Raw genomic sequence first — 11,349 nt, 5'->3', positions numbered from 1 at the left:
GCGGCCGGCGAGGGCGAGCGGGCGGCGCCCGGGCGGGCGGCGCGGCTCGGGCCCGTCCCGATGGAACCCGTCCGAGCTGTAGCGCTGCCGGAGAAGGTCACGCGCCGCTCCTGCTTTACCGTTCGATCCTCTCCCGCGCCGCGGCGTCGCCGTTGGACGCCAGCCGAGCTGCCGGTGCCGGGTCGGCCTCTATCGCCCGCCGCGACAATCGCGTCGTCTCCGAAGGACATCGGCGCCGATTCCGTCCCCAGTCGGCCGGCCGGGGTCGCTTGGATCGGCCCGTCCCACTGCTGGGTCGGCCGAAGACCTGGAGCCCGGTGTCCGCCCGGACGCATCCGCTACGCCGTTCGTCAGGCTTCTGCGGCTTCCATATAGCCCAGAGCCGCTCCGACGCCTGCCGGCCTCCTCGCAGCCTGAGTCTGCCCGCATCGCGTAAAACGCCGACCCCGCGCTCTCTTCCCACCGCGCGCGGAGCGAACTGGTGCCGCTGTGCGTCTGCCAGGCGCCAGGCCGCGCTACCGACTGAAACGACAGGTGGCGCCGCACGGGTCGCGGCGACGGCGGCCGGCCCTCGGACGCCGGCAGCGACCCTTGCGGCCGGGCGAGCCGGCGCGCCGCCGCGTGGCCGGCCGCGGCAGCGAGCGCGTGGCCAGCGCGTGCGGCCCGCGCAGCGGCGAGTGGCCGTGCACGGAGCCGACGGCCCGCTCGCTCAGGCGCAAGCTGTGCTCGCACACCTCGGACAGTACCAGCTCTTCGCTGCTGCGCGCCTCGAAGCGCGACAGCAACTGGCGCACGCTGGCGCGCCGCTCACTGAGCCGACGCAGGTCACTGCGCAGATCGGCACGCGGGTCGGCGCGCGGCAGAGTTGCCGCCGGCTCCGGGAGGCGGCTGGGTGCCGGCGGCGCGTGCATCGGCGAAGCGCCTGGTCCGGCCGACTCCGGGTGTGGAGCTGATGAGGACGTTTGCTCCAAGCGACGCTCTGCAGCCGCCGGGCGGGACGCCTCGCCGGCCGGCCTGCGCGGCCAGGTGTGGGCCACGCTCCGGACTGTCGAGGCTCCCAGGGCTGTGCTGGATGCTGGAAGCGTCTGCGAGCGGTCCATTGGTGGGCGACTCCATGCCCTCGCCACCGACGGCTGGCCTGTTGCCGCACAGGGTGTTCTCGGGTCAGCAGATACCGACCCGTTCTCGGCAGCGGCGCACAAACCGCCGGCAGGGGCAGCATCAGAAGTATCTCCAGCAGAAACGTGCTCCTGCGACTGCAGACTGTTAACCTCTAGAATCTCAGCCTTCGCTTCATCAGTCTTTCCAGGCGGAGGGCTGTCCGGTGCGTCGCACGACGCCCGCCGAGTGACCGCACGTGGTCCGTCCTGAGCGAGCGGCTTTGGTGCCTGCTCAGCCGGCTCCCGGGCCGTCGGTCCCAGATCGACCTCGACCACCTCCGAAGGCTCCGCTGACGAGAGCGGGGGCAGCTCTAGCACAACCTCACGCTCGGATAGGTTCGCCAGCTCCTGCTCCGGGGATGACTCGTTCTGACTGGTGCGTGATGGCTCCAGCCCGCTGTGTGCGGGCAAGTCATCCCCGGATTCCGTACCGTCTCCTGTATCGGCCTGTTGCGCAGGCTCCAGTTCTGCTCTCGACGATGGTTCCGGCGATCCAGCCGCCACGCTCTTCTTCGAGTCGGTTGAGGCTGGCCGGTTCCCATCCGAAAGTGGAGCTGGAGTCTGCACCGGATCGGTACCGGTCCAGTCCGCAGGCGCCACCAAAGCCTCACTCGGGGGTGCGACCGAGGAGGCGGCAGCCATGTGCTCACCGGCACAGGAGTCAGCCCCATCCGACTCACGGAAGTCATCCGAAGATCCCGACGAGCGTTCGGGTTCTTCTCCGAGCGGCGTTCCGTCAGCCGACCTCAGTGTCACTTGAGTTCCCTCCAACAGACTTGGCAACACCTGGCACACATCTAGCCACCGCAGCTCCATCTGTGAACCTTCCGGCGAACCAGACACCCTCTGGGACGCATCCGGTAACCGCTGATCCACTTGAGATTTCTTTGGTGACTCCAACGTCATCTGAGAATTCGACGACGGTAGCGACACTTGCCCCGATTCCGAGTCCTCCGCCGGCACCACCAGAGGCTTGACGATCGAGTTCACTTCCTGCAGGGAGCGGCGGAACTCGCGCACCTGCTGGTACACCTCGTCCCCGGCGCGCGCCACGCACACCGGCTCGTACTCGCGCTCCGCCTCGTCGGCCGCCGCCTGCCCAGCCGGCGCCACGTCCTCGTACACCCAGCGCTCGTCGGCGTCCGCCGGCGCCAGGTTCGCGTACCGCTCACCGTCCACATTTTCGTACGAGAGATGCTGCGCGAACGTCTCGTTCTCGTACGTCTGGCTCTCGAACATCTCGCGTTCGCCGGTCGCGTCGGCACCGCTCCCGCCGGAGAACTGCACCAGCTCGTACGTCGCGTCGACCGCGGGCACGGCCACGTTCTCGTAGTTCTCGCACGACACGTTTTCGTACGTGTCGTCTCGCGGCGGGACATGGCCACCCGCGATGTTCTCCTGATCGGCGACGGTGCCGGCGCCCAAGCGGCGTTCCAGCAGCTCGAGCGCCTCCGGCACCAGGCCGTGAAGCGGGCCGTCGGCCACTGCCCGCTCGGCGACCGCCTCAGGTCCGTCCTCATCAGCGGCGCTGCGCTGGAAGCTGCTGGGGTCGGTGAGCTGCGCTCGAGCGTCCAGAGGAAGCGGCTCCGGCGAGCCTCGCTCTTCTGCTGCCACCTGCCGGCCGCCGGGTGGCGTTACCGGCGTTTCGCTGTCCGCCGGAAGCGAGGGGCGGGTGGTTGCCGAGGCGGGTGTCTCGCCGGCGGCCGCGTCTTCGCCGAGCGGGTGAGAGGCGGCACCCGCAGCGGCCAGCGGCGACTCGGCCACAGGGTGTGAACGCAGCGTGGTCAGACCACGCGCGTCCTCCTCGGCCGGGGTGACCTCCTCTCGCTCCTCGTCCCCATCCTCCGCCTCCTCCAGCCGGCCGCCGCGGGGAGGCCGCTTCGGCGGCGAGTTCTCGCTGAGGTAGGAGTCGTGTGAGGCGGAGCGGTCGGAGGTCGTCTGTCGGGTCGAGTCGGAGTCGGAGTCGAAGTCGGGGGAGTCGACCTTCGAGACGGGCGGCGTCGGCGGCGACGGTGCGGTCACAGTGTCAGCGTCGGCTGACCGGCAGTCCAGCGTCTGCCGGAGGTGGACACCGTTACAGTACGGTGGCAGCTTCTACCAGCACTAGGGGCTGTGACACAGAAATGATGACCAGACAAGAAGCAATATAAAAAACACTGCACGTTGTATGAACATTATCAAAGATCCACATTGAGTCGACTAAAATAATATTTGTTGCCTACACAGTGGCATTCCGCCCGCTCACGGCATTTGAGGTCACTCACCTCGGAGTTGTGCCGACTCTCCGGCTTCGGGGAGACGAGTGACTCGGCCGACCTCACCGAGCGCAGTCCCTGGGTCATGACCCGATTCTGACCTTGACTCAGGTCAGACTCAGTCAAGGTCCGGTTCTGTAAGTCGCATCCAGCAATATTTTAATAATGGCTTTGCATTGGTGATACGGTGGTGCCTTTGCAATAATTCGCACGGCATTCGCACAGCAGGGAATAACAACACATCAAATAGTCATAATACGAAAGCATACGCTGGGGCCATCACACAGCACCTACTCGCACTTTGGTCCTAGGCGATTGAAAGGCCTCACCCTAAAGTGCTTGGCCTCACCACGACAGCGACTGACGTCGCCACGTCCGTCCGTGCGCCGGACCCAGGGACGTCCGCGCCTCGAGGCAGGGCGCGCACGGGACCCACTCGCTGGCACCCAGGGACGTCCGCTCATCGGGGCAGGGCGTGCACCAGTCTCACTCACCGGCACCCAGGTACGTCCGCTCATCGGGGCAGGGCGCGCACGGGACCCACTCACTGGCACCCAGGGACGTCCGCGCCTCGGGGCAGGGCGTGCACCAGTCTCACTCACCGGCACCCAGGGACGTCCGCGCCTCGGGGCAGGGCGTGCACCGGACCCACTCGCCAGCACCCAGGGACGTCCGCGCCTCGGGGCAAGGCGTGCACCGGACCCACTCGCCAGCACCCAGGGACGTCCGCGCCTCGGGGCAGGGCGCGCACCGGACCCACTCGCCAGCACCCAGGGACGTCCGCTCATCGGGGCAGGGCGTGCACCAGTCTCACTCACCGGCACCCAGGGACGTCCGCGCCTCGGGGCAGGGCGTCCACCGGACCCACTCGCCAGCACCCAGGGACGTCCGCGCCTCGGGGCAGGGCGTGCACCGGACCCACTCGCCAGCACCCAGGGACGTCCGCGCCTCGGGGCAAGGCGTGCACCGGACCCACTCGCCAGCACCCAGGGACGTCCGCGCCTCGGGGCAGGGCGCGCACCGGACCCACTCGCCAGCACCCAGGGACGTCCGCGCCTCGGGGCATGGCAAGCACTGGGCCCACTCGCCCACGTCGAGGGACGTCCGCCCCTCGGGGCAGGGTGCGTACCGTTAGTGCGATGTCGACGGGCGACGTAGCCGCGTCGACGCCGGCGTCGGCGTCGGCGCCGGCCTGCCGCGAGCGGCTCTGGCGGCTGCGGAACAGGGAGCGCCAGCCGATGGGGGCGCGGCCGAACTTGAGCGAGCCGGTACGGCGGCGCGGCGGCCGGAGCACCGTGTGGTACTTGGCCGGGAGCGCGGACGGCCCGCCGCCTGCCGACACATCGCCGGAGGGGGGCGGCGTTACCGCCGGTCACCGACCGCCCGGGGGCAGGGTTACCGCTGGTTACCAACTCGCTGCGGCGGCAACGGCCGGCTTTGTGGTACGGGTTCGGGCCCTGAGTGATGCCCGGCACGACTGCGCCGGCTGAAGTTAGACGAGTGACGATACATCAGCAATACTTTACGGTTCGTTCCTCTGAAGAAAAATGGCAGAATAACGAACCTGTACACGTCTGGCTATGCAAAACCCATGCATGTATGAGGACGGGTGCTGGCAACAATATGAATGTATGCATCGACATTATAACAGAAGCATCAACACAACAGACCGGAAAATTAACGTTGCAAGGTTACATATGGTTCATGTAGCTTTTACTCAAACCAAGCACAGCGTGGAAGCGTAAACAAATAAAACACCAGCATGTCCTTTAAACTTGGCGAAAGCGTTTTCATAATTAGAGTGGTTTACAAAGCAGCAAGCGAGCGGAAAGCCACATATCAAGGGCCTCATCGCCCACCGTACCGATAACAAGTCAGCAAAACACGACCTCGACTGCTGTCGGTCAGACTGGCGCCTATTTGACCAATGCAGGAGCCGGCACTACGAGCATGCAGGGAGCGCGTGTGGCCCCAGCAGCGGAGGGATATGGATAGTAAGCGTTTAGCAGACAGTAAGCTCCAACGTACCGAAACGGGAGACCCAGAGACGAAGACCGTGTGATGAGTGATGATGAGGAATGGGTGGTGGCAGGCGAGGGTGAAATGCAAGGAAACAGGGAGCACGCTATCACAGGGAGGTCAGATTCGTAGTCGAGACGTCGTCGCGGCGATGTCTACGGGGAGAGAAAGAGACAGATAGGCGGATGGCTCACTTCCGTTTGGACTCGTTTGGTCTCAGACTCTGACCAGCCTACAAGCTGACGCCAACGATCAAGCAGAAAGTAAGGCCTCAACCGACGAAACGTGGCGGAAGGCCGAGCGACCGAAGACAGCAGGAACTGGCGCAGAAAGCACTACAGGAGCGGCCCATTTTCAGAGCGGCCATCCCAGTCATCAAACACCCTCCACCGCCACCACCGCGCCCACGATCAGCTCACCCTCCTCCTCCTCCGTCCCTTCATGCACTCACCGACTTCAATGTAGTTCTGGTCGGCCTTGGCGGGCGAGCCGAGCGCGCGCGCGCGGGCCTCCTCCAGGCTGAGTAACTTGGTCGGTGTGGAGATGGCCAGTGAGCGCGGACGCGAGCGCTTGGTGGCGCGCGGCAGCGACGGCTGATCCGGAGCGAAGGCCGGCAGCTTGTCGCTGAAGATCAGCTCGCTGTACCGGATCAGGTACTCTACCAGCACCGCCTGCACCCCAATACCCTGTTGCCAGAGGGCAGGGGTCAGGGGTCAGGTACTCCACCAGACTGTGCCGATCAGGTTATCAATGTTCCAGTTGGCATAATACAGGGTGGATATGTGCCGTACTCCAATAATACCAAATGCCGAGCAAGGAATGTTCACCTATTAAAACCACACCGACACACCATGCAGACACGCTGACTGCGGCTGTGATCCAATGACGTCATGACGCCAGCTGGCGACGCCACCGACCTGTAGCGCGGCCACGCCGCCGGCCTCGAGCTCCTGGCTTCGCACCAGGTTTGGTGCCCAGACTATGGCCAGGTTTTTGGCCGTCATGCCGGTGCTGTGCGAGTGGGTGGAGACCCGCGCCAGGTGACGGACCAGGTACTCCAGCGTCCTGTGGCAACGGTCGAGGGGGTCACACGCGGCAGAGATCTCTGTGTTTTGGATTTCCTTGCGCACAGATCGCGATATTTGATGTTACCGTGACCGTAGCAGTGTGGAAGATGGTACCTGGTTGTGGCAGTACTCGTGTTGTTACCGGAGACCCGCCATAGCACCGACGGTAGCTGAGTGAACACCAAATGCCGCTTGGTAAATATGTGAGTCGAAGCGTCCAGCAATGGTGCACAATCGCCCGCTAAGCGAGTGACCGCGCCAAATCGCAAGGGTTCTAAGTGCAGTTCCTCTTTAGTTATAAACGCGTCAACGCACGGCAGAAGCCGTAGTGTCTACTGCGAACGAGATAACCGTGGAGTTCTGCTGCTACATTCAGTCCCACAGGCTGCAGGCAGAGGCCGTACCCGCCCCGCCCCGCTGACCTGTAGTGGGGCGGCGGCAGCTGCTGAACAACCACGTCGCGCATGCGCAGCAGTCGCTGGTCGTCGCTGCTCTGAACGGCGGCCACGAACTTGTCGTACAGCTGGTAGGTGAGCAGCGGGTTGGGCAGCTCGCGCAGGTACTGCTTCAGCAGGCAGAGACGCTGTGGATGTCCTGGCGCACGCTAGGCTCCGTCAGGTCTGGCACCCGGTCCTCGTCGAACGTGTTCCTGTGGGGGGGGGGGGGGAGACGTCACGCAGCGGTCAACACAGACGGCGGGCGGATGACGTCATCAATCTTCAGAGGAGATCGCGCGTCTGGCCGTCACGTGATTTAAGATCAACCATCCAATCCAAGCAGAATACTTGGTACGAGCTGAGCGGCAAAGCGGCCTTGCGCCACGACCTTCAGAGCGCATTCTCAGCGAAGGACGTGTTCATTTCAGGCGAATATTTGCGGTAATTTATATAATATTTACAATATACATTAAATGCAATATATAATACACATATATATATATATATATATATTATATATATATATACAATACAACATATAATAATACAATATAATATTTGTACAACAATTGGGCCAACAGACTGGTGGCGAACGGGTCAGGCCGGTGAGTGACAGCTGACCCGCCACACAGCTGGCCGTATGAGCTCATCACGCGTCACGCAAAGTTTTCGAGAGACGCGTCGTCGCGTATCGTCACATATCACATATCGCCACGTGCACGTATGGTCCGTTCGCAGTCTGCATCTTACGCAAAATGCGGTTTCCGGGCGGTCACACGCGGAACAACTGGGCGTGATTTCATTCCGCGTGTCTGTCGGGCAGACCCCAAAAAGACAAAATATTTTCTCTTAAGTCCAGCCGCCAGATACCGGTACGAGATCTTCAAAGATACCGTCACAATCCGCACGACACCGGGTGCTGTCATCGCCCGCTGGCGGACAGCCTGTCTGTTGGTCCGTGATCTCCGGTCTCTCCCTGCCAGCTGGCCCGTCAGTAAGTCGATCGCCAGGACCCGCCGCCGCGATGCCGCAGCTGACTGATGCGCGTGTCACAGCTCGCGGGACGGGTTTGTTCAGGGCTGGCTCGCCTCGCCGGCTCTTCAGCCCAGCAGACAAAGCTGGGATGGCCGCCGTTACGGCGTCGAACTGTACAAACCAGCGTCCGCGGCAGTGGGTTTGTGAGCATGGTCTGCCTTTGAAGAGACTCCGGTTCGGTGAGCCCTCCCGAGACCCGCCTTTCCCTGCGTCGACGGAGCGATCCTCTGGCTACCGGACCGGTATATCTAGACAGGTCTTCTGATAGGACGCTTGCGTCGGCGGCGATCCAGTCAACAAACGAGAGGTCAAAACCGTCTCATGGACGTGCCGAGAACATGGCCTTTGTCATGGACCAGGCATGTATACACGTGTATGCGTCCCGGAGAGTGTTCTGAATCGGCATCGGATCAGAAAAGCTTTCGCCGAGGGGCAGCACATACGTCCGTCACTCGTCGCTGTACGACGAGCCACCCGTCTCTCCAGACAACAGACAATCAAACGGGCAGTCGCGAGCAGCGAGGTCTCCACTGACCCTGTCAATATTCAGTGCGTTGGTCTGTCAGTCACTTAAGTCTGTCAGCTGTGTTAGTCTGTCAGCCACTTCAGTCTGTTAGTCGCGTTAATTTGCCAGCCACTTTAATCTGTCAGTTGCGTTAGTCTCTTGAATGTATAGGTCTGTCACCCGTGCCAGTCTGCCACCTGAACTGGTCTGTCAGTTGCGTTTGCCTGCCAGTCAGTCAGTCTATCTGTAAGTCTGTTCATCGCGTCCCGGGCGTCCCCGCCGAGCTGCAGGTGTGACGCCATCGCCGCCGTGTCCCGCGGAGCCGCAGGGTCAGGGTCGCCGTCTGTTGGCGGCCCAGCTGCACAGCGCGTCTGCCGCTGCCGCCGACAGCCGTCTGTCGCCCAGCAATAACTCAGCCAGAGCGTGATGGAGACCGCGTAAACAGAGATGCTCGTGCGAGCCCGCCGCCGGCTCAGGGTCATCCCGCGTGTTCAAAAAGCCCGCATTCGATCCTGACCACCCTGGGATGTATCCCACACCGCGTTGCATTCTCTGCAGGCTCGCGGTTTGGTGGAAACTCTGGTCAGCGTTACACCAGTCAGCCAGGGAGAACATTTACATACAAGCTCCATGGCAAGCGCATTGTTTTGTTCGAACGACAGGAAATGTCAGCTCACAATGGCCAACGAAGGTCAACACAGGCCAGTGCGGCCGCGCAGCACCAATGTGCTGCACGAAAAACCCTTCGCGGTCCTAACACGTAAAGGAGTGGGACGAGATAATCCGTTCAACTAAAAGCCACAGCTTAGAATCTGTATTTGTCTAGTGCTCTCAATCTAGAACCACTCATGGAAGCGATTCCGAAAATGTAAAAATAACAATAAATTGACGCGACAATGAGAGCTAAGCTGGGCCAGGGGTGCATCTCCAAGCATCCATCGCTGTTCGGAACCAACCGCGTCCAAGCTGGGCGTCGTATCTAGCGAGTCACAGCCAGCGTGGGAGAGAGCACGAAGTAACAAAGCAGCTAAGCTCCTGTGAGACCGTCACAAGCAGCCTTCTTAGACAATCACCAAATTATCATGATTGATGAAGCGCTCCATTCGGAGCCTGAGTGCCAGTGCGAGCCTTGTACTCTAAGCCACGGCCTCTTACGGGTATTTCGTCATGATCCTGTCGCTTTGTTCGCTGGTATTAGAGCCTCAGGACGCTGAATGCATGAAACGGCGCAGGCCGACGCGCGACGAAAAGCGCGGCGTCAGGCACCTGGGATGCCATCCTGGGACATCCGCCCCACCGTGACGCGTGGGACGGGCGGTACGCACCTGAACCGCCGGATGTTGGACGTGACGGGCGGTACGCACCTGAGCTGCTGGATGTTGGACGTGACGGGCGGTACGCACCTGAGCCGCTGGAAGCTGGACGTGACGTGTCAGATGGGCGGTACACACCTGAGCCGCCGGATGTGTGACGTGACGCGTCAGATGGGTACGCACCTGAACCGTCGGATGTTGGACGGACGGGCGGTACGCACCTGAGCCGCTGGATGTTGGACGTGACGCGTCAGATGGGCGGTACGCACCTGAGCCACCGGATGCTGGACGTGACGCGACAGATGGGCGGTACACACTTGAGCCGCCGGATATTGGACGTGATGGGCGGTACGCACCTGACCCGCTGGAAGCTGGATGTGACGCATCAGATGGGCGGTACACACCTGAGCCGCCGGATATTGGACGTGATGGGCGGTACGCACCTGAGCCGCTGGAAGCTGGACGTGACGCGTCAGATGGGCAGTACGCACCTGAGCCGCCGGATGTCGGACATGATGGGCGGTACGCACCTGAGCCGCTGGATGTTGGACGTGACGCCTGAGAGCCGGTAGATGCCGTCCACGATGCCGTGCGCCTCGATGAACTCGGCGCAGCTCTTCAGCACCACCGGGACTGCGGAGCGGTCGACGCCGGATCAGCGTCGGCGGCGGGGCCCCTCCAGCACATGGGCTCACAGCCACGACCAGACGCGAGCCGTGCCCAATCATGGACACGACCGGCAGCTGGGCGTGCGTGATCGTGATATGGGCGTGATCACAGTCACGTGCATGCTTATGTTAGTGTAAAATAGTACATTTTCTTACATGATCATAGCAGTTTACGGATGTTGCGCGGCCTCGCACACGACCATGATGGTGTACTCAAACAGCGTTTTTAAAGAATGCTTTGATGATCGTTTTCGGACAGTTCACCACCACACTTCACGACTGTACACGGCCGCCAGCACTCACTGTCTCTGCACGTCATATGACCAACACGGTGACGACTGCACTCAGGCACCCAGGCAAGGCGAACATGTGGCACGACCCGGGACAGAACAGCTCGGCAACAGGCAACGTCAACATCCAAACGGAAGCGCAGTCGTCATCAAGTCAGCACTGGGAAGAGTGGCAGCCTCATCCGTACAGGACAGCGCGGCGTGACATAGCGGCGGTGGCGGCTGCGCACCGGACAGCACGGCGTCACACAGCGGTGGCAGCGGCTCACTCACTGTCGTGTCCCGAGTTGAACAGATGCTCGCCCAGGTCGCAGCCGAACACGCGCTCACGCAGGATCCCCGACTGCTTGAGGCGGCGCCGCGACGGCCGCGTCTGGATGAATCTCCTGCAGCACGTCTCACGCACTCAGTCACGCCCGTCAGTCCAGGCCGGCCGCCGACACGGCACGGCACGGCATGGCGCGACACGACACGGCACGCCGCCCGGAACGGCGTCGACACGGACGGCGGCGCTGACGCCAGGGGCGCACTCAGCGGCGGGAGGGAGGGGTGCACGGCGCACTCGCTGGGGATGACTCCAGGCGGCGACGACGTTTGATG

General features: G+C 62.6%; 1 protein-coding gene across 1 annotated transcript; it reads right to left on the bottom strand.

Moving 5' to 3' along the window:
- Positions 1–515: 515 nt before the first annotated feature.
- LOC119098960 (rho GTPase-activating protein 32-like) lies at positions 516–11,131 on the bottom strand (the record flags this gene model as incomplete). Its single annotated transcript, XM_037222015.1, is given in 10 exon segments — positions 516–522; positions 646–3,215; positions 3,425–3,550; positions 4,545–4,747; positions 5,886–6,120; positions 6,352–6,499; positions 6,924–7,077; positions 7,080–7,150; positions 10,322–10,424; positions 11,023–11,131. Coding segments are annotated over 10 exon segments (3,726 nt in total), but the record flags the coding sequence as incomplete, so codon positions are not given.
- Positions 11,132–11,349: the final 218 nt, after the last annotated feature.

The sequence above is a fragment of the Pollicipes pollicipes genome, unplaced genomic scaffold (genome assembly GCF_011947565.3).
Source record: "Pollicipes pollicipes isolate AB1234 unplaced genomic scaffold, Ppol_2.1 Scaffold_2555;HRSCAF=2994_pilon_pilon_pilon, whole genome shotgun sequence".
Taxonomy (NCBI): Eukaryota; Metazoa; Arthropoda; class Thecostraca; order Pollicipedomorpha; family Pollicipedidae; genus Pollicipes; species Pollicipes pollicipes.
This window is presented reverse-complemented; position numbering and strand designations above follow the sequence as displayed.